Source organism: Primulina huaijiensis, chromosome 18 (genome assembly GCF_012295235.1).
Source record: "Primulina huaijiensis isolate GDHJ02 chromosome 18, ASM1229523v2, whole genome shotgun sequence".
NCBI lineage: Eukaryota > Viridiplantae > Streptophyta > Magnoliopsida > Lamiales > Gesneriaceae > Primulina > Primulina huaijiensis.
Genome location: NC_133323.1, coordinates 20,361,831 through 20,385,172, shown reverse-complemented (window position 1 = coordinate 20,385,172; position 23,342 = coordinate 20,361,831). Strand labels below are relative to the sequence as shown.

At 38.0% G+C, this 23,342-nt stretch overlaps 1 protein-coding gene across 35 annotated transcripts; it reads right to left on the bottom strand.

The window, feature by feature from the left end:
* Positions 1 to 5,393: 5,393 nt before the first annotated feature.
* On the bottom strand, positions 5,394 to 18,886 carry LOC140963837 (uncharacterized). 35 transcript variants are annotated; one of them, XM_073423260.1, is made up of 15 exons: positions 18,518 to 18,885; positions 18,052 to 18,099; positions 17,873 to 17,946; positions 16,039 to 16,905; positions 15,844 to 15,937; positions 15,636 to 15,737; positions 13,420 to 15,548; positions 13,198 to 13,312; positions 13,014 to 13,098; positions 11,865 to 11,989; positions 10,949 to 11,343; positions 9,983 to 10,048; positions 7,400 to 7,441; positions 7,066 to 7,148; positions 6,123 to 6,939 (listed from the first exon to the last, which is right to left on the bottom strand). In XM_073423260.1, exons 1-11 carry the CDS (start codon positions 18,591 to 18,593, stop codon positions 11,000 to 11,002), a joined length of 4,059 nt encoding a protein of 1,352 aa, XP_073279361.1. In that variant the 5' UTR covers positions 18,594 to 18,885; the 3' UTR covers positions 6,123 to 6,939; positions 7,066 to 7,148; positions 7,400 to 7,441; positions 9,983 to 10,048; positions 10,949 to 10,999. The 35 variants fall into 35 exon arrangements, with proteins under 35 accessions (XP_073279356.1, XP_073279361.1, XP_073279367.1 ...); XM_073423266.1 differs by having other exon boundaries at positions 9,987 to 10,048; XM_073423255.1 differs by adding an exon at positions 5,394 to 5,826 and having other exon boundaries at positions 6,259 to 7,441.
* Between the last annotated feature and the right edge of the window lie 4,456 nt (positions 18,887 to 23,342).

The following is a 23,342-nucleotide window of genomic DNA, read 5'->3' as shown; positions in this document are numbered from 1 at the left end:
GACAGGCGAATCATCGAAAGAGAATTCAAAGAAGGCGAAAATGTCCTACTCTACAACTCCCGGTTGCGACTGTTTCCTAAAAAATTGAAGTCACGATGGTCTGGTCCACTCGTGATTTCTAAAGTTTGCCCACGGGAACTGTAGAACTGTAAGATGGAAAGGATGGGACATTTACGGTCAATGCCCAGCGACTGAAGCACTACATGGGAGGCACAATTGAGCCACAACTTGGAATCACCTGGTTCCAAGACAATCCAAAATAAAACTGATCGACAGTCAAGCTCTCGACTATAAATTGAGAACTACCTCTCTTCTCCTTATCTTGTACTTAGTCGATTTTATTTTTTTAGTTTCTTTATTTTACTTATTTAAAAAAATTCAAAAATCCAAGGAGCTTGCGCTAGGGCGGTATTATTTTACCGCCCCAGCGCGACTCCCTGGCACGCTGGGGACAGTGGGCATCGCGCTAGGGCGGTAAAATTTGACCTCCCCAGCGCGACCCCTTTGATTTTCACCAGAACGCAGCGTGCTAGGGCGGTCAAACTTGACCGCCCCAGCGCGTCGCGTTATAAAGCTGTCACCTTCCCTTCTCCTTTTCACTCTGCGCCCACAATTCCTCCCCACATCTAAAATTTCTGAAACAATCACCCCTCATCTTCAATACTTCCCCTCTTGATTTGCAGGCACTCGAGTTCATACACTCTCATGGCACTCAAGCCGCCGGTGACTCCACTCTTCTTTCAATTTCGGTAAAACTACGTGGATTGGCCTTGTTATCTCTCCACACCCACATTCATACATGGCTCCGAAGAAATCAAAGGTAACACGCACCTCCTATTCCTCGTCGTCTGGTACTAGAGGTAAATTTGTCAATGAAGAAGACCGAAATAGATATGAACATGCCAAAGTTAATAGGCGCCCCATTCCGGAGCGGGGGTTTGATTTATCCTCTAGATCCTTAGATTTGTTGCATGATATTGAGGAACGGGGATGGGCATCTTTCTGTGCTACACCTAAAGCCGCGATGATTCCGTTTGTGCGTGAATTTTATGCCAACGCCACCGAACGGACTGATGGAGCGGCTATGGTACGGGGTAGGTTAGTCTCTTTCAACTCAACCACACTAAATGCATTATTGTTTACCCCTGTAGTTGATGAGTCTGATTTAGAGGCGTTAATCGCCAATCCGAATTTCGAGTTAATTATGCAAACCATATGTTATCTGGGGGCTAGGTGGAAGACTCCGAGTTGTTTTCTGGAAAAATATTTGTTGTTCAGGCCCGAGATGTGGTATGCGTTTCTATCGAAGCGATTGATGCCGATGTCACATACCAGTGACGTTCAGAAAGACCGCGCCATCCTGGTCTACGCACTGATGGAGGGCATTCCAATTAATGTGGGCCGACTGATCTTTTCTCAGATACAGCAGTCCATACACAGCTCGAGCATCATCCAATTCTTTCCTACTATTTTTACCAAGCTGTGTGTGCGAGCCGGGGTAGTTGTCAATGTGGAGGACGAATGGTTACAACCAATGAAGCCCATTGAAGACTCGTGGATGAAGACAAAGAGAGGCAAGCGTGCTATCGACTTCCCAGAGGAACCCGAGGAGGAGGCAGCCGCCAACCACCCACCACTACCCCCAAAGCCCCGCCGACGGTCCATTATTGATAAAGTTGACGAGTTGTGTGCCTTTGCGGTCCATCAAGATCAGTATAACACTGTCAACAGCGCGCACATGGCGTCGATGGAGTCTCTGGTACGCAGGATGGCATCGCACATGGGCCTTGACACCGCAGCTTACCCACCACCACCGGCATTCCCGCCTCCATTCCCATTCCAGTATGCTTATCCTCAGGCCGAAGATCAGGAGCATGGAGTTGTGCCACCCGAGGACGAGGAGGATGACCAGTGATCAGGGGAGTCTTTCCGTTTCCCTTCTCTTTGCATTTGTTTACATATTTCATTCTGTTTGCATTTTGTTTAGCATTCAAATTTTTTGTTACCCTGTTAGTTTTTATACTTGTTTTCGTAGTGTTGTGCACTGGGGACCGTGCACATTTCTGTTTGGGCGTGGGTATTTAATCTGGTTATTTTGTGTTTAGGTTGGTTGTTTAGTTCATCTTTCGTATTGCAATTGTCTCGTGTTTGTTGTTGTCATCTGAGAAGTGGGTTATAAATGGTGCTAGAATGATATATGGTCGCCAATGATGATGTTGAATGAGACACACATACGCATGTCCATTTCTGTCACGACACTAGTTGAGAACACACAAGGGGTTGACACATGAAAATCTAAATTGGACAATGAAATTTTCGGCACGAATGTTGGCTAAAGAATAATGCATGACATAGTGAACTTGGACATTGTCTGTGGGGAATTTGAAATGCACTAGGTGACTTGAACTTGAACGCTGCCCAGCAGGACGAGAATGAGTTAGGCACATCTTTGCTAGACCAACTCATTGAACCAAGCTTACAAAAAAAAAAATTTATACTACAATGCTAGTACACATGTATCTAGTCGTGTCTAACCTTATTGATACACCTTTGAAATTGGACCTCAGCCATACGCCCACATTTCTTGTTCCTATCTGAGGGAGGACAGAAGAATTCAACAAAAGTATGCTGCACACACACAAAAAAAAAAAAAACAGAGAGAGAGAGAGAAAAGATGGAGATGTAAGGTGTGGGGGAGCCAAATAAAGGAATGAAATTCTATTCCTAGGCTAAAAGAATAGAGATGTATGGAGTTGAGGGAAATCAGACGCAAAGTCTGAATGTGTGCAAATATTACACCATTGCACCTCCCTCAGTATCCGTTCCAGCCTAGTTGAGACACCCCTATCCTGCATTGATTTTTTTTCATACCGAGTCCTACCTGTCTGTGCTGCGAATCGGTAACTAGTAAAGAGTGATGAGAGAAAAGGGATTGTACACTGATGTGATGATTGAAGTCTCTGACGACGTTGAAAATTTTACTGTGGGAATGCATGATGCTTGAGCCAACATTGCACACACACACATTGTTTTAAAAATCCATGAAAGATTGTAATGTTAAAACTTCGTAGTGAAATTTGAAACTAGTGTCTTGTGTTAGTGGAATAATTGATAAAAGTTGTGTTGATATTCGCTGAGACAAACCAGAACCATGAATGCACCGACATACCACTTCTCGAGTTGTTCTATCCTGCAACCTATTGTGCTCGAGGGCGAGCAAAAGGTTAGTATGGGGGGTTGATAGAGGCAATATTTACGTGTTTTAATGCATTATGTGAGTCGTATTTTGCATCGTTCTGGCTTATATGAAGTTTGCATTCTATCTATTTCTTCTTATTTTATTGCATTCGATCACCGCTCACTGAAGTTATATTAATGTGCAGAAAAACGATGAAAAATTAAGAAAGCTCAACTGAAGGAGAAGGCTGGGGACAGAATACCTCGCGCTAGGGCGGCCAAACTTAACCGCCTCAGCGCGAGTGCAGCAAAAATAAGATGTCGAGCAGAACCTCGCGCTAGGCGGTACGCGAGAGGCTGAAGAATAAAACAGGAGACCTCGCGCTATGGCGGTCAAGTTTTACCGCCCCAGCACGAGAGGCTGTGGAAGACACCAACATCACAGAAGACGTTGCGCTAGGGCGGTCAGAGTAAAAAAAGAAAGTTTCCAAGATGGGTTATTTTCAACATAGAAAGGGGGAGGCTGAAAAATGGGAACCCTAGGCACGAAAATGGGAGATCATTTAGTAGCCAAGGAGTTTTAAGAAGAGAGAAAAGATTGGAGAAAGTGCTTGGATTGAAGATTTCGAGATTTCCGGACACCATTCTTCGCAGATTTCGTCACGTCTAGTATTTTTTATTTATAATTTATCGTTTAAACATTGTGTTGTTTATTTTTACTATGAATTCTAGTAGCTAAACTACAATATTTGTTTGGATTTAAGGATATCCTACCCCGAAACCGATTTAGTTAATTCATATTTCGATTTTTGGTTTATTCTTGATTATGCTATTGTGTTATCGTGTTGTTAGAGCGTAGCTAACTTTAATAACAAATTTTATATTGCAAGTGAGTTCGAGAGAATAGCTTGTGATAGGAAAGAGTAGCATAGTCTGTGGATTTACAATTTACATACAAATATAAAGTCGGATATGCGCCGATAGTCATATTCCGGTAGGGCGAAAGCTAAGGGATTTCATAGAACGTTTTGCGATTCACCTTTGATAAATAATTAAAGAAATTTAATTACTTCACTGAGTAGAATTAGTTTGGCATAGCTCGAGAGGGCGTGTTCAATTGAATAGGAAATCCTGTCGGAAGCGTAGATCACTGTCGAACGAATTAAGTAAATAACGAGGGGTAGGTGAACCGAAATTCTCAACAAATTCATTTCTCATTAAACTTTAATAAACCATTCTAGCTTATATATTTCAATATTTAATTCCTGAATTTTTTCATTTGCAATTTTTATTCAAACATAGTAATAGCAAATCATCATTCAAATTTCGTTGCTAAAGATTTGATAACTGAAAACAATAATTATAAAAGACAGTCTCCAGTGGAACGATACTCGTACTCTCATACATTATACTATTACTTGACATCGTGCACTTGCGATTATTTCGAGCTTAAATATTAAAAAATTTGACCAAAGATTTTACAATGCAAATTTTGCTCAATCAGAGATCTTAAGACCTTGCTGATCAGTCTTTCATTTGATGTTGGATCGTCGAGACTGAAGGCTTCATTTGTAATATCACGCAGCCTACGATCATATTCAACGATAGTCTTGTTTTCTTACATCCTCAAGCTTTCAAATTTAGATGTTAGCATTCTTAGCTTGGTTCTCCGCACACTCTCAGATCATTCACTGTGCATTTTGAAAAATATATCATTCATCTTTGGCAAAGAAGCGATTAGTAATCAAACTAAACATGTTGATGTCGACCAAAGTGCAAATTGAATTGAGTGTTTTCCTCTTGAAATTTGAAGTTTTGACTTCATCAGTTGTCCAAGCACACTCTAGTTTAATGGATTGTCATCATCCGCATCTAAGGTTCTTTGCGGAGACTAGCCATCTAAAACACGTTGTCATTTTCTTTTTTCGATGGATTTAATGTAAATTCTCATCTTAATTTTTCATATAGCATAATTGGATCTATTCAAAAGCAGTGTTGACAGATAATACATTCATTGCACTTGTACATATTTAAACAAAAATAACTAAAATCAAACTAAATATATCAAGAATAGTCACTTATACCAATTGAAAGGATTTGTTTAACATACAAATACAAAAATACTAAAATTATGCATATTCGATTTAGGTGTTATATGCAAGTGTTGCAACACATATTCATAACATGCAACAACATATATTAATTAAACACATAAATAAAATTTAATGAATAAAATAAAACAAAACCAGTACCAATGAAACTACAAAAAACTAGTTTTTTTAACAAATCAACAAAGTAAATTACTCTATAATAAACAAAAAAACAAAATCACGGACGCAAAAACTGTATAGCCGAAACTCAGAGTCACAAATAACTCTCCAACTAACACTTTACATGACTCGTCTTTGGGAGTCTCCAACACTTCACGACAACACACCAATAAGCCTGGACTTGAGTTTCTATTAATTCTCCATGTAATTCCTTCCTCTTCTTCCAGCTTTTCAGTGCTCCTCTTCAACTCAAAAATTCATTGCTCTTCTTGCAGCGTTTCACTGCTCCTCTTCAACTCAAAAACCACACTCACATAGCAACAATGATTTCTTATTTATAAACTTTTTTTTCCCTGGAGTTTATTCTTTGTACATAGTCCTACACAAATAATGAAACAAAAATTTCATTAAAATAAACTTTTTTTAAGAAGTATAATATCTAAAGATCTTATCATAAATATCAATATTCTAACAAGTCTTGTAAATCTAAAAAGAGAAAACTCCAAATGTTAATATCACAAGATTATCAAAAAACAAAAATTCAATTTAGTGTTTCATAGAAAATACATATGATATGATACGAAAATCAATTACATTCTTTTTTTAAATAAAATCAATTACAGTAGCATAAATTCATAATTTTCTAATTTAATTCTATTTTAGAATGAACGCCTATGAAACAGAATAAAATAAAATTCACGGATAATAGAATATTTAAACAATAATATATTTATAGATAATGATAACATCAACGAAAGTAAAAATTTTACGACGATAAATTCATTTAAAAATAATAACTGATATTAAGTACCCTTCACCATCTGTCACACTTGCAAGCTCTCGCAGGTTTTGCAGCGCATCGGCAGATCCAACCTCCAAGTCATTAGATACTGCTCCGCTTCAGAGTCTTCAGACTGCTCGCTTCAGAGTCGTTGCAGCTTCAAGCAACTGCAACTGACTCCCTCTTGGACGCCAAGAAATACGAACTTACCAAGATAGTAGAAAATTGACACCAAAGACACGACATAAAATGGTAGCTTAAGTTGTGGCAAGATGGGAAGGTGGATGCCTTCGAGCATATCCACCGGCCCAAGGTCGCTCCCGTGTGGGCATGTGAACTGGATGAAGAACGTGCATGCTCCTAAAGCGCACAGAACGTAAAGACCCTTTGTTTCTGTAAAATACTCAGCCACGTATACACCTAATATTGGGAACATGGTCAAACCCAGCGCCCTCAGAAACAACAAAGCCACTTTTCCCTGACCTGTATAGGCATACGGTTCAATATATACCTCACAACGGATAAAAAACCTTAATATGCTCATCCAGATGCGCCAGACAATGCCCCCAACAATAAAGCCAAGAATAGAGCCTTCCAAACCTCCAACGAACACGGAACTCCTTGAATGCAATGTTTTTTACTCATGAGGCCTTGCATTGCAGGCATTTCCAACTACCAGTAGAATGCAACACAAAAAGATGTAATCCTATCCTATAACAAACAAAACAAAAAAGAGAAAATGAGGGTTTGTTCGATTTCTTGAAATTACATATTGACTTCTTAGATAATCAAAAGAGACGGAAGAAACAAATGAATGGTTTCTTGAAAACAAATGACCTGAGATGAAGGGTTTCGATCTTTCGAATTCTTGAAAATCCATGTGCTCGATAAATTAATATTGTTTCTTGAAAATAAATTACCTGTGATGAAGGGCTTTGATTTTTTGAATTCTTGAAAATTCACGAGCTCGATAAATTAATACTAACTCCACAATTGAAAAGGCAAGTGAATAAATATATTCTAAAAAGCTAGAAAAGAACGCAATCAAAAAGCAGAAAACCATAAATATTCATCAAAGTTTAACACTGAATTATGCAATTTCAAAATCTTGATCGCCTCCTCACCTGATGACCAAAAATAAGCACAGTAAGAAGGAATTTAAATATCTAACCAAATTTAAAGTTGAGATTCAAAATCTTGATCGCCTCCTCACCTGATCAACAAAAATAAGCACAGATTGCTTAAAAACTCACCATTTTAATCAGGAAAAAGGAATTTAAATATCTTACCAAAACTAAAAGATAATGCGTACTCATGAGTTGAAAAAAAATACTTCTCAAAGTAGAAGTAAAGATATCACCAAACACACAGCGTGAAGGAGAACTGTGTAATTGTACAAGTTATCGTGTGTGTGTGTGTGTCTATATATATATATATATATCATTATCTCTATGTGTCTGTGTATATAGAAATAATAGAGTTAGCCTTTATCAGTCTCAGATAAATACATTTCCGTTAATAGTAAAATTATAGTTAGGGAAGCCCTGAACAATTATTGTGTCGTTAACTGGCGATGAACGAACAATCAAAGCTGGTAAAGACTTTTCCTACCCAATCACTAACCCGACTTTCTGAGAAAATTACCAGACCCAATCAGGTAAAATCTAGCTCTCCGTGCTAGGACAAGAGAACCCGGTCGGGTATCGAGTACCCACACCCGAATTCTTGCCCCTATACAAAAGGACACCTAGTCATGAGGACAAGCCGACAAGGCAGGCTTGTTAATCCGCCAACAAATAAACCAGGGAGTGAGGAGAGCAACCACCAGGGTGTTGCGCATGATCGAAAGCAGTGGTAACTCACAGCTCGTAGTTACCGGCACAGAGGACCAACCCTCAGCAGCGAGATCGCAGAACAGCGGGAAAAGGTCGGCGCAGGAGAATTAAAGGTAGCTGGAGCAGTGAGTGGTGAAGTATTGTTACGGGGGCACTTGGTGGCAGCGGGACGAGGCAGGCCTGCTGATCCCCCAATAAACAAACCAGGGCGTGAGGAGAGCAACCAACTGGGTGTCATGCATGATCGAGAGCAGTGGTAACTCACAGCCTGTAGTTACGGGCACAAAGGTGACCCCCAGCAGTGAGATCACACAACAGTGGGAAAAGGTCGGCGCAGGAGAGTTGAAGGTAGCTGTAGAAGTGAGTGGTGAAGTCCAACAGTTATGGTTATGGGGGAACTTGGTGGCAGCGAAAAACTTCGTTATTACATGTGCTAAATTTGTTATTCTGCAGAATGAGCATTTATCTAGTATAAGTATTTTATTTGAAGCGGATTTGGGTAATAACTAAGATATCATTGTTGACTCGATATTTTATGATATTACCAAAACAATTATCATGAATTAAAAATGTTATCATGTCTCTAGTTTTCTGATTCTTGGGGGTAACTATGGTCTTGAATTTGTGGTTTTTGTTGTTGGTGGGGAGGTTCTTAGTACAATTCAGAAGATCTTGCTTACAATCTGCACACCTAAGCAAGTTTAGTTACGCCATGTATTTTTGAAAGCTTTATCAAGAAGGAAGGTGTCTCTTGGCTTAAGTCTGAACAGGATTTCTTTAACATTGTAGTTGACCCAGATTGTAACATGGAAACCAAGGAAAACAATCTTTCAAGTACTTCCAATTTCAAACCCGTCTTTGCATCTCCTGAAACTACCCTAGATGGAAAAAGCTCCATTTATGATTCTCGATTTGCAGGGAAGAAATTAGGACTGCTTATTGATGTAAAGAACTTGACGGGAGTATGGGTAGGAGATGGGTATCAAGTTAGGGTGAGTGAGATATGCAAACGTTCCGAAGTAGGATTATGGGATTCTGAGTTGAGAAGGTCAGAAGAAAAAATGGAGAGGAAGGAGTGGATATCATGCTAAGAATTTCTAGGAACGTGAGTTCAAATGAGATCATAGTTGTCAAAAGCAAACGCCTCTCGCTAGACGAGGACCCTGCGCCTCGGGTCTCAGGCGCAACGATTCACTAAAGCGAGTCCAGGCAAGTAGTTTTATGCGCGCCTGAGTGAATTTTTTTTAATTACTTGTTTAAAACAAATAACCCAAACCCTGGCAACCCAACGCCCCAACACCGGAATTAGAAGAAGAGAGTCTTTAACAGAAGAATTGGTGAGCGCATCTACATCCAAAACAACCAGGAAAAGATCGATTTCACATATTGTGGATGAAGGAAGAAAAAATTAATGTTGATCAATAAAATGATGCAGTCCAAGAACACAAGTGAGGTCTCTATGATTTGATGGAAGAAGATGAACTTGATTTGGATAATTCATGTTACTAATTACTATGAACTTATTAATTATTTTTTGTTTTGTGTGATATTGTGACTTAATTATTTCATATTTTAATATATTTATTCTAATGTAAATATATGTTTTTAAAAATTTTAAAATGTGCGTCTTGCTTCGGTAAGCCTCAGGCTCCATGGCCTCGGTGAGCCTTGAGCCCTTGACAACTATGGATGAGAAGGCTTCCTCAACTCTGTGTAGGCCAACAATTACAGATGGGAGAATTATAGATGCTACTGGCATGAGAATGGCTGCAGTTAGCATTGCGTGATAAAGGTACACGTTATCTATTCGAAGTGGGGATGACTTGGAAGGAATCCCCATGGAAGGAGGCTGAGACGCATATAAAATCAAAATAAGATAAAATCCGAATCAACCGTAATGTGAATAAGAAATTTTGTACCTACTAATAAAACAGTCTTTACGTGAACATTTCATCGAACAGGTTGAGAGTGCTTTCCGAGTAACTCTGAAATGCAAAAATATATAATTACAACATAAATCATGCAATAATCTTAGTGAAAAACGGAATGAGGAATAGTATTTTATTCACAAACACCAAAAACAAATAAATAAGTAAAATCTTCAAAATAATTGGAAGAAAATTAAATAGTACATTTAGATTCAATAAGCATAATTTAAAAATTCACAGAGCATAAGACTGACGACAGTTTCTTCCAATTTTTCAGATTTGGAATGCCATCCTCTCAATTTAATTAGACAATGTCCATAAAATGAGAATCATAAAACCACTGGAAGTTAGCGGGGATCTGAATCATTTGTGTTCTTGAATCTTCAATCTGCGGTTGTAAAGTGGGAAAAAAAATGTGTTCCTCTGTACAGGTGATTCCTTCACCTACCCTGGCCAAGCTAGTGAATCCACAAGAAAACAAAAAACCAAATGCCACATCAGTCCCCCATACACATTTTTATCCCCCCACCTTTTCTAGACTCTTCCAAGGGCTTGTAAATCTTGGACCTGTTTTGGTCTAGTCTAGGCCTGATATGTTAGGGCCCACTTCTTGAAGCAACCTTGTCCTCAAGACTTGAAACTCATTTCTGTGAATTCAGCCTGAGGGTGCGAACGAGCCAAGTCGAGCTGAGTACCATAATACTCGAGCGCGACTCGATTTAAATTGTCTATCGAGCTCGAGCTCAATTGAGTAACCAATTTCAGTATATATCTTCAATTTACAGTATATCGATTCCTTTAGTTGATTGAGCTCGAGCTCGAGCAATCCATTTCAGTATATATCTTCAATTTACAGTATATCGCTTCCTTTACTTCTGTCTATTTTGCATCCTAAACTCAGACCAATTGAGGAACTTAGCAGTGACATAGTGACTCGGAATGAAAATATTGGCATACCGTGACTCACATATAGCCATTGTGAGCAAAATCACAACATAGCTGGACTCTTCAATCTTCTAACCGTTGTATCTCACCCATCATGATCCGATTGCTCGTAACCTTGAATCCAAGAAGAGCAGGATCGATCTGTCTACCTTTCTTCCCCCTCTTTTTGTTGCTTCTTGATCCCTGAGCCTGCATCACCCCATCTGATGAATCTAAAATTCCAGAAGCTTGAGCTTGACTTTCTTGATATGTTGAAGTTTTCTTAGCATGGCTTTTAAGCATGTCACTGAATGATGTCTCCAGGATATCAGCAATGCTACCAGTTGACGTTCGTCCAAATTGAGCGTCTTTTTTTCCAGATTCCTCTGGATTTTTCATATTGTTCCCCCTCGTTTCTCTCCTCATCCCTAGAATCCAAAAAAACCACAGAAAGTCGACATAAAAAAGGACTAAAGCTGTTTAGAGCAATAAACCATGAAGATGATAAACAAATTCCAAAATGCAAATCAATTATCTTTACTTGTGTGTGCAAAAACAAAAGACATTGTACAATCCCTCGACAATGAAACCAAAGAATAAGGTAGCAGGGGACAGTGTTACCAGCAAGCAACCTCTTTCTTAAGGCACCCAGTAACATGACAACATCATCAACATGCCTAATAGCAACCTAAATAGTCAAATATAAACATAAACATCTAAGAGAAACTGAAGATCCTATCGTCAATACACCAAGCCGAAATATCACCTCCCTCAAAATGCAACAACAAAGAGGGCAAGTTAAGAGTACAAAAGCAAGGACAAATGCCCAACTGAAATATTCAGGTACCATGAAAATGACAAGGCTGCAAAAATCACGTTCAAGAAGAAAAATACTTTCTAAGAAGAACAAAACCAAACAGCGAAAATGGTTCAACAAATCGTCAGAGACCTTTTCCTCGGATGCCTGGATCAGCAACCACCTCAGACAACCCCTCTAGACAAGATGAAGTTAGTGAAACAGGTGGATGCCTCAGAGAGGAGTTTTCAGGTTCTTTGAAACTGAGAGACCATAATCTGGTTAAAATAATACCAGGATAAGAACAGTATGACTAAAAAGTTCCTACACAAATGATGAAATCATCAATAAAGAAAGATACCAAAGCAATAAACATGAGACCTGATTAAGCAAAAATAGTAAGTTCATGTACAAAAATAAAAATCAACTCATCCCTTGCATTTCATCGAACTAGCCTACACAAAATAAGCTGTTATTGCATAAACATCAGATTTAACAAACAACTCATCAGAAGAATGGTCCTATAAGATATTTCCGGATTCAGTAGTTTCGCTTTCCATGCATATCCGATCGAAGCCTCATTATAGTTTATAAAAAGATCTTATAATATTTCGATAGAATTTCTGTTGTTAAAGAATTAACCGAGAGGCAGTATCCTCTAAAGATTATGATCTTCATTTGTCAAAATATTGTAAAGAATTCGAAATCAAGGCATAACTCATAGTTGTCAAAGGCGCAGCGATTCATTACAGCGAGCCCAGAAATTTACCTGGACTAGCTTAAGAAGTACGCGTGAAAGCTCAAACCCAAACCCTAGCAACCCAATGCCGGAATCAGAAAAAGAGCACTCAGAACACAAGAACAAGATAGAGAACATCTACATCTAAAACAACCAGAAAGACCGATTTCACATCTTTTGGATGAAGAATAAGAAAGAAAATTGATGTTGATCAAGAAAATGATGAAGACCAAGGAGGATACAAGTTCGAAAGTTTTGGATACTGGTGATTCGATGGAAAAAGTGATTTGGACGATTGAAGAATTTTAATCATGTTGCTAGTTACTATGAAATTATTAATTATTTTTTGTTCTGTATGACATTTTGACCTAATTATTTCATATTTAATATATTTATTCTAAGATAAATATATTTTTTTTAAAATTAAAAAATGTGTGTCTTGCTTCGGTAAGGCGCACGCCTCGCCCCACGCCTCAGGCTTCGTGGCCCTTGTGCGCCTTGCGTTCTTGACAACTATGGCATAAATCTTAGCGGTTTCAAGATTTTCCATGAAAGTACAGTACCCCGGTACAGCAAAAGTTTCTTGCCTGTCCTTAGCAGCATCGTCCAAAAAAGAATCAGAAACTCCAATCTTTTCATTGTCAAATCCTGACCATTATTTAGGATAGTTTTATCATGCACAGCTTGAAATTAAAATAGAAACAAACAAAAAATTACCAAAAGGCCCAAGAAAAGTAAACAAATTACCATCCGAACCAATTGAAGAGATTCTGCTTAGAACATTGACAGGTATTTCCCCTTTTTTAAAACTTGCAAGGCCATCCTGGTCAACAATGTCCTCTAGAACATCTGGAACTGTCCGCTAAATACAACCATCATTAAGAATCAGAAAATTATGCTTACTCCTGCATCTGAGAAGGTTAGTTTAATAGATACCTAACCAATCATACGGGAATAATCGTAAATTACCAGAGAACTTTCTTCAGCCTCAGTAGTAAATGCTCGTTCAACTAAAGCTCCGTCTTCGGATCTAAAAGGCAATCCACCAGTATCTAGACTGCTGCTCGTCCCTTCGACCAGTCGACTCTGAGGTGGCCCACTCGAATAACCATACAAGCTAGCATTGAAGGACTTTCTAAAACTTGTTTCTTGATCTGAAAGAAGACTAGACGAATCATTTGTCGTGCTTGAACCAGAATAGTCACCTGAAGTTAACTTTTTCTTAAGCGGCATCCCATTGGTCACATCAAGCCTCTCAGATGACAGATTGCCAGATTTCTGGTTAAGTAATTCCATAAGCAAACGTTTTGAGCTGTCATCATTTGCTCCAGCTGACATCCACAGACTAGGATCTTCAACACTCCTTTTGGCATCTGACTCCCTTTTCAGTCTCTCTTTGTGAAGGTATATTTGTTGCAGTCTTGACTCCATCCAGTCATTGGGCAATAAACCATTATTCACATACCAACGTTCTCCTGTTTCCAAGTGAGAAGAATGGAATTGATTGGGTATTAAAGGATGATGCTGAGAGTAAATACCATAAGATTGACCACCATCTTGACGTCCAAGGTTAGGGGTCGTTCGTGCAATCTGCTCCTGCATATCTAAACCTTGTGTGCGAGCAATGGAGTCGACATCATCAAAATTAACCCCAGAAGCACCAAGAGGCAGTGACATTGAGCGCTCGAAGGGCAACATTCCAGGGCCAAGAAAACCATGTTGAAGCCTATTTTGTAAACAATAGTAGCGTTCGAAACGGCTCAGATGCTCATCAGAAGTTGATATTTGCTGAGGAAAAAAATCCAAAGGGCCAAATCCTACTGATATTGCTTTACGAGCAGCAGCCGAGCTTCCATACATCTGGCTGGTTCCATCATGCGGCAAACGGAGAACACCTTGCCTTTCTTCTTCCATTTCCAATCCATGCATCAGGCCTGAGGGCAGCTGTCTTCCATGCATATGATCTTGTTGAGGAATCTGTTCATCCAGAGGATGAATCTGTCCGCGTCTTCCATGTGATAAGAGATCCAACAAATCATTTTGCTGCTGTTGATGGGTAGTTTGACCAAATTTAGCTTGAATTAGCTGCTCAAGGGATTGATCAGCTGGCCTAGATGGTTGTGAATGCTGTTGAAGGTTATTTAAAATCTGATGCTTTAACATTGCATGTTCAATGCTACTGTTGAGTCCAAGAGCATCATTATGAGACTGTCCACGGCCTGACTCACGCATTTGATTCCGAAGCATCTGCTCAAGAAGCACCTGTCTGGCCTGAGACAACTGTTGATCTTTAAGCATCATTTGTTGATGATGGAATTGTTGTTGCAGCTGCTGCTGTTGTCGAAGCTGCAATTGCCTCTGCTGCTGCTGTTGAAGAGCCAACAGGTGTTCGACATCTTGCCCCGCTTGGATGGTGAACTGTTTGTGGTGCATCAAATTCATACTAGGCCCTCCCTCCGTTAGAGATTCATTAACAACAAAATCAGACAGCTGCAAGCCAGAACCATCTAATGCAGTAGGTGGAATAGATTCGCGGATATGAACACCAAAATGCAAACTTGTGTCCAATGAACCCTCTATTGCAACAGATTTTTCAATGTCAGAACTTAAATCATTATGAGCATCTCTAAATTTCAAATGTGGCATAACATCTCCCAACTCAAGGAAAGGCGAGTCATCAGGAGCATCTTGCAAACGCACACGCAAATCAGTCCCAAAAAAACCTTGTTCGAACCACGAAATAATGTCCACTCCAAGAAAGGGTCCCTGAATTTCCTCTTGTGGATCAAGATAATACAAACTTATTTCTTCTGGAGGGATTCCTCTATCAAGATAAAACTCGTTAGAACTGCTCCCAGACATATTTTGGCCATTGTTGGAATATTTATCTGAAGACAGCATTGCAAAAAAAGAATTTGAATCATCTGGAAGTTCATTGTTAACATCATCAATTAAAGGGATCTTGGTAACAGCAGCATCTACAACCGTGAGCTTAGTGGGATCAAACTGAGCACCATCAAGGAATTCCATACCAGCATTGTCATGTTCCTCCCCATATATAGCCTCTGTAACTCTACATTTTTCTGCACAATTAACCACTTTTACAGAAACAAAGTAAAGAAAATCATTCGGTCATTGTAACATAAATTTCATTCTCAAAAATAATTCAGTAATCAAAATCTCACCACCCAAGAAATTTGATCTTTTTAAGCTATCTATCATCTCTTCAGCAGCATCAGAGGAGAGGGCAGGTTCTCTACCATTGGTGGATTCCAAGTTTCCAGACTCTACAAAGAAATAAAGCATGATGCATAATATCAGTGGCAACAAAAGCAAGAAAGATAAATAACACAGTCAAATACATATTTAGTGAGATGACAAAGCTTAAACAACCTGCAACACCATTGGATGATCCATCCACCTTAAATGAACTGTGAGAAACTCCGCTGCTGTTTAGTTTGCCCTTCCACATGTCACTTACAATGGTCTGCAAAAAAGGAGGAAGATTTTCAAGCTAAAATCTCTTGACATTGCCCTGCAGAGCAAAAAAAAAGTTATATGACATATGATATTAGATTTCTAGGTCACCTCCTCCTCATCGGTAGGAGTAACAAAAGCTAGAGGCTCAACAGCAGTTAATTGAGCGATATGGGTCACTTCCTCCAAATTGTCAGGCATGTTATCCACATAATCTTCCACAATTAATCTACGGTAAATGTCAAGGAGTTTTGCCCTCGGATACCAAAATGTTCCAATAGAAAGGTTGTGTTTTCCAGAAACCATTCCAGTCTCCTCATAATGAACAGCACCAATTATACCTACTGACGGAGGTCTTACTGCAGCAGCACTAGTTCGACCACGCCCTACTGCAAAACCAACAGTTGAGCACTCCACTCGTCCCCTTTCAAGTCCAAATCCTGGAGCAGAACGATAAGAACTAGACCCACCAGGAATTCCCTCCATCCTGTGGCGGGGCCTCCACTTGTCACGAGACTCAGAATCACGTTCAGGAACGGAACGGGCATGTGAAACAACTGACTGACTGTCACTCTGAGATTCTTCCTTCTTGACATCAGTTTTTTTATCTACTTTAGCATCCTTTTCTTTCTCATCAGGACCCCATCTTGAAGACCATTTGCCATCATGCCTAGTCTCATGCCCAGTATTGCGACTGTTAACATCATGCCACCTGTCAATGGCAGGCAAAGATCTGTTGTCCGAAATTTCTCGGCCAGTTGCATTGTCAACACGTCTTTCCATCTTCCTACGATCCCTTCTACCAAGCAATCCAGTTTCCCTTTCTTCTTCACGCCAACGGCCACCAGAATCAGGCTCGGGAGCAATTCTTATCCAATCCTTTTTTTCTTCAGGCGCATCAGGGCGCCGAGCATCCTTCTGGTTCAAATCAACAGGATGGCCAAGAGTCAAAGTGTTTGCCCCACCCCCACGTGTTTCCTATGTATAACAATACCCGTAATGATAAATGGTGATGACTGGTAATATTTTTGGTAACATATTTGTGAATGAGGAAAAATAAGCAGATATATCCATGACATCGTGATCAGATGCGACATATTCCAAACAATAACACCACAAATACCATGATCCTAACCAAATTCTTCAGTTTGGATCACAGAAAAAGTATGTTTACAGGAAACAAGTTAGGTTTTCTTTCAAAACAGTATTGACGTGATCTTATGTTCTAGGCTCCTAGCTGTATCAAATGGTAATGGGTCAACAAGATTCATTCCATAGTCATTACAGTTGATCGAATAAAAACCTATTGCGCACAAGCAATCCTAACGTGAAGTGTACAATATAACATGCCATGAATGAGCATTTTACATAATTCATGGAGCCACATTACTTTGTCACTTGTGTTGTACTTAAGATCAAATTCCTGAAATATTTTCCTTGAAGTCAAAAATTCCGACAAAAGGAGCCTATCTTCAACCAGTATAGAGAGAAGTGTAAACCAATGGAACCAAGGAAAGCCTTGCCATAAAAAAAGTCACTCGCTTTGACAAACAAAAAAATATTACTGAAGCCACACAATTATTGCGCTATATGTGATTGACATGGATGGGGATCACATCATGCCATTCATTTTAAGTCAATGAATTGCTAGCTATTCGCGTCCTTAACCATAAGGCATGAGTTCAAGAGTAAGAGTTTTGAAAACAGTAATTCATGTTTCAGAACACATGAAAAAGGAATCCCGTATCAAAACTTGAGATGACAAGGTTCTGTTATGAAATTTCCAATTAGTTAAAGTTCAACGAAAAATATAATGTCCCAAAACATACAACTACACCAAATGAGACTTGAGAACCTTGAGCACTGAGATATCATTTGACATATAACAAGAACTCAACACCGTTAACTGTTAAACCAATACTAAAGCAAGGGAATTGGCACTTACCATTTTAAGCTCATTCGGCTTAGCATACAGCCATTGTGGAGACAGCGGAATTGTGTTCTCTGGCACTGACGGATCTGTAGCAAATATGGACATTGTAAAATTAAGAAAAACTTTCATCACAGGAAGTGTTCAACAAAGGACATTCAGGTAATAAAGAAGGGATAATAAAACACAATTACCCTTTGAATCATCCAGCATATCAGCCAACACATCATTCCCCATTGAACCTTCATTATGAAAACAAAAAAAAACGTCCAAGATAAATAACATATCATAAGAGTACTCAATATTCTGAAATGCAACCCACTTCATGATATCAAACAAGAAACATGACACTACAGTTAACAACTCGGCAGACACTCAAAACAAGGAGTACTGATTCAATTTAAACTTGAAGTGAGGTAGAAGGCAAAAAAATTAGACCTTGGGACAATCCTGCCTGATAAAAAATAACTAATGCCCCTAACCCCCACAAAATTATACAAAACTTAACACGCGAAGACAAAGAGAACTATTTTATCCGAAGTCAAAAACCAGATCTGCAGTTCAATCAACAAGGCAAAGTTAAGATACCTAAAGATCAGTATATCCTAGCAAAAACAAACCCAATTCCAACCGAAGTAATAAATCGAAACACTTAAGCACCTTTGAGAGTCAAAGATCGATTGGAAGACTTTGCTGAGATGAGATCCTCCGGCAGATCAAGCTTTCTTTCCGCCATCACCCGAATCGGTGTTTCGAAGACGTGGCTGAAAATCGAAAGGGGAGAAAAAAAGAGAAGAAAGCACACACGAAACCCGCGACGAGAGCGAAAGAAGCTCTAATCGAAGTCTGGAAGCACAATTTGAACGCGAAATGCAATTCGATGGCAATTGGAAAGATCCAAAATTATTGAGATGCGTATGGATTCGATGTTATATAAACAATAAGTAAACTAGGGTTTGCGGATTGCAAGAGAAAACGAGAGATTTCAGTAATGAGTGGTGGTCGAAGAGGATAATCGGCCAACGCTTGTTGGACTTTTATTTTATGTAAATAAATTTTAAATGAAATATTATGTTACCGCTTTTGTAAGTGAAAAAAAAAAAATTTAATCAGAGAAATTTTCAAATCAAACTTCAATTTATCATAATTCTTACGTCCAAAAAATTTTTCTTAAACTCTAAATATCTTTGCTTGTTAATTTTAACATTGATTTATTAGATAGAAATGATATCAAAACATAAGTAAAATTATATTACACGCAAAACTATTATTATTGTGTAATTAAAATGTTTGTGGAAAATTTTCTCAAATAATATGGATTCATACATAAAATAATATGGATTCGAACATAGATTCGAGATTAATTAGTTGCATGACTTATTCAATACGTTAGAATATTTAAAATAAGAATATCTAACCAAAGTTAGATATTAGAAGCAAAATAGAACTTATCAGAATCCAAAGGTATGATTCAGTCTAACAAGTTCATGGAAATAGTACCAGATTCTTCTAAAATCTCTGGAGATCTTAGAGAAATCCAAAATACGATACAGAATAATGAGAATATGTTGTATTATGTATCATAAAAGATGAAAAAAGATTTTGAAAAACAAGAAGAAATTCTTGTAACAATAAAGGATATTCAAAAAAAAATTCAAAATCCAGAACAACAAACAACTTCTAGTAAAAATAATTGTGTAGGAATATTACTGAAACGTCCACTACTCGTTTTCTTAAAAAATACTAAAAAAAATTTCTCAATGATTCGGCCGAAACAATACATATACATATATATACGTTAAAATATAAGTTGTACCATTTTAAAAATAAAACAATAAACTATATTTGAGAATCAAAGGAAATAGTTTAAGAACATCATATCGTCAAAAGTTTTCAACTACTAACTTAGCAATAAAGCTAAAACTAACAACCTCTCAAAACCACTCAAAGCAAATAAAAAGTCGTAAAAATCTTTAACATAAACTTTAAATCATAAATGCGGAAAACTGGCGCTGGTCCTCAGGTTATGTACACCTTCAGTCCAGTCAGATCAACCATCAAGACCTCCACTAACATCAACATCATACTCACCTACATCGATCACATCTAGTGAGTCTAAAGACTCAACACTCTATATTCTTGATAACAAATAATACGTATATAGATCATATGCAACAGCGAAAATATTTTTACTTGAAATATCATTTCATGATCATGCATAAACCTAAACTTTTCATATCATCATAAACATATTCATGTTCATCATAAACATATATGTATTCATTTTTCGTTAAATTCTAATCGTTAATTGTGACTTTCGTATTCGTATTGGGGGTCGATAAATCCATCTACAAGTAACCATAATACTGGGCGGCGGGGACATCAGCGACACTTTCACCCTTCAACTGAGCCTTGGCCTTACGTATTCACATATTGTAGAGCACCAAAATCAGTACAAGTAAAAATCATGCATTTATTTAAATTGTTAAAATTATTTATTTAAGTTTAAAATGATTTTAATAATGCATGATTTATGAATTTGCATTATTTTAAATTATTGCATGCTTATTTGATGTACGTTAAAATGTTTTCTTGAGTTGTATTTTCAAGCGATTATTCGATGCGGGATCGAGGAAAAGAGACCGGAGACGATTTTGGCGATTTCAAAATGTGGTATTTTATTTCAAGTCAAGAAGGTGGCATTTTAAATGATTTATTAAGTTTTTATCATTTTTAAAGCTTAATTTAATTATTAGGTGATTTTATGCTTTTAAAACTTTTAAAATATAACAATTGTGCATTCTATTTTTTTTAATTAGGGGAGCTTGTTTAATTGATGAGAATTAACACTTTTAATTAGCATTTTAATTGTGTAATTAAGCAAATTTTATTTCCTAATTAATTATAAACTCATCCACACACACACTTTCTCACACACTCACTCACGGTTAACACACACACATTTCATTTATTCCATTTCATTTTTTTAAAAAAAAAGTTAGGGTACTTAGCACTAGCAGCAGCCGCCCCTTTCCCTTCAAATTTTTTCAGCAATTCATGTTAATTTTCTTGCAAGAAATCGTGCCCCGTTCGTCCTGGATCAACCCTCGCATCGTTCCTGCTTCGGTATCGTCGTTGCGGTATTTTTAAAGATCAAAGGCACGTATATTCTATTGTTTCGGCATCGATCTCGTTATATCATGTGTTGTGTTGTTTATTATGCATAAAAATCCATGTACGTTGTGAAAAGTTTGAGCAAAAACGTTTGGAATGATTTTTGGATCAAAATTGTTTAGATCTAAAAATGTGTCTGCTGTCATTTCGATTTCTGCGAAAATTCAGTTGATTTTCTGGAAAGGTTTTCAACATATAAAACGTAGTAATTTTTGATATTTTCGATTTGACAGTAAATTCGTAATTTTTGGACAAGAAACGAGTGAGTTATGATTGTTTTCGTGGGACTGCTCAAACTGTGATTTTAGGAAAAATGTGTTCTTGACGTGTTCTTGAAGTTTAATTGTTGCAGGCTTTGTTGGGGACCGACGAGTGATCGCTGTTGCGTTTAGGTATATTAAGTATGATGTTTGGACGATATTTGGTGTTTAGTTTCGTGTCGATAGGCACTTGGTCGCAACAGAAGTCGTAGGAAGCATGTTGTGTCATATTTCGGGGTTTTGGGATTGTGACGCATCGTGGTTTAGTGGTCATTGTTTTGGGGACGTTTGGGGCGTCTTTATAATGTTGAGTCAATGCCATAGTGTCCTAGGATGAGTTTCGGTGTGTTGTTCACAGTCCGTATGATCGAGTTAGGAGAAATACGATTCAAAGTCGCGAAGTCCAGAATACCTGGCGCCCGAGCAGTAATATCTTACCGCCCGAACGCCACTCTCACTGTTCGAGGGTAGTTTCCAGTAGACCTTACGCTCGAGCGGTAAGATGTTACTGCCCGAGCGCGGCACCAACTGAGGGAAGTTAGTTATTTTTTTTTTAGTTTTAAGTTTAAATAGTGGGTCAGTGTCTTTCTTAGCTTGGGGGATGTTCGTACTTCATATCAAGATTTTATTCGGGGTTCGATGTCATGGCTTAGTATGATGATTAAGCGAGATCAAGTCCCGAGTGATTTAGAACGTCATAAGTCAAGTGTTATTTCGGTGGTGAGCACGACTATTACGTCTAAGTTATGGAAGTTAAGTTCATGAAATTGTGATAGTATGCGCAGCAATGGCCCCAAGCGAGATCCAACGAATCCCTCAACGCCATGTAAGTGTGTTCGACATGCAAAGGAAAATGTTTTATTTTTAAGGTATGCTAAATATCTTGTGACCAATTATGAACGGGTTTGGAAGTCGGTGAACGTGGCCGAAGACCTCTCCACCCCGGTAAAACATGATCGGGTTTAGATCAGGATTGGAAAACGGTAAAGTATGACCATGGACCAATTCACCCAGTAAAATATGACCGAGGATATTATGTATGCGATAGTGGACCTCCCTACCAGCCCAGTACTGTGGTTTAGTCAGATCAGGCACATTTATGTATGGGTCACTTGCTTTAAAACATATCTCTACACAAAATGATGATGTTATGTATGTCCAAGTATGTTTGATGCAAGTATGTTTATGAAAAATTTTATGATGATGGCACGTCTATATTTATGTTATTACGTTCAAGATTCAAGTATGTACGCTCTACTTTAAAGATGCATGTGGTTTTATTATGTATTACTTGTCATGCCCAGTGTATACGTGTTGAGTCTTTATACTCACTAAACTTGATCGATGCAGGTGAGGATCAGGATGAGGAGACGAGAGGAGGGGACCAATGAGCTACCTTGGGCTGCGCAGGAGGCTAAACCTGAGGACCGTCCATGTTTTAAGAATTTTATGAATGTTGTTTCAAATACTCTGATTTTCACAAGTTTTCTTTACGATGTTTAAACAAGTATTTTTACAAACTTGATCGTAGTAGTTTTACTTCAAATATTTTTGGACGAACAGTTTACTTTTATCGCATTTTGAATTATTACTATTTATTTATGAAAATTTTTATTTTTCCGCAAATTTTAAAATAGTCTAAAAGTACGGTACGTCACACATATCATCGTATTCGTATTAGTCACAATTACTCCACATCCTTCAACATTTCATGTTTTCATCACTTTATAAAATAAATGCATATAACTATCATTTTTCTTTTAAACCAAGAATGCAACATATCTTTTAGGGTCGACATTTTATCATAAAAATCCATAAACATTTAAAATAATCATTTTAACATATAAAACAACATTCCGAGCACTTCCATGACGTTTACTAATTTCTAGGTGTAAAATTATCATTTTACCCCTAGACGTAAAATTTCACGATTTTTGCCTTTTTCTTACTTTCATTGACTCTAGACCTTCACAAATAATTATTTAAGATTAAATTAAATTTTTTATAATTTTATTTAGCTTCAATTCTAGGTTTTTTTAATTATTCTTTAA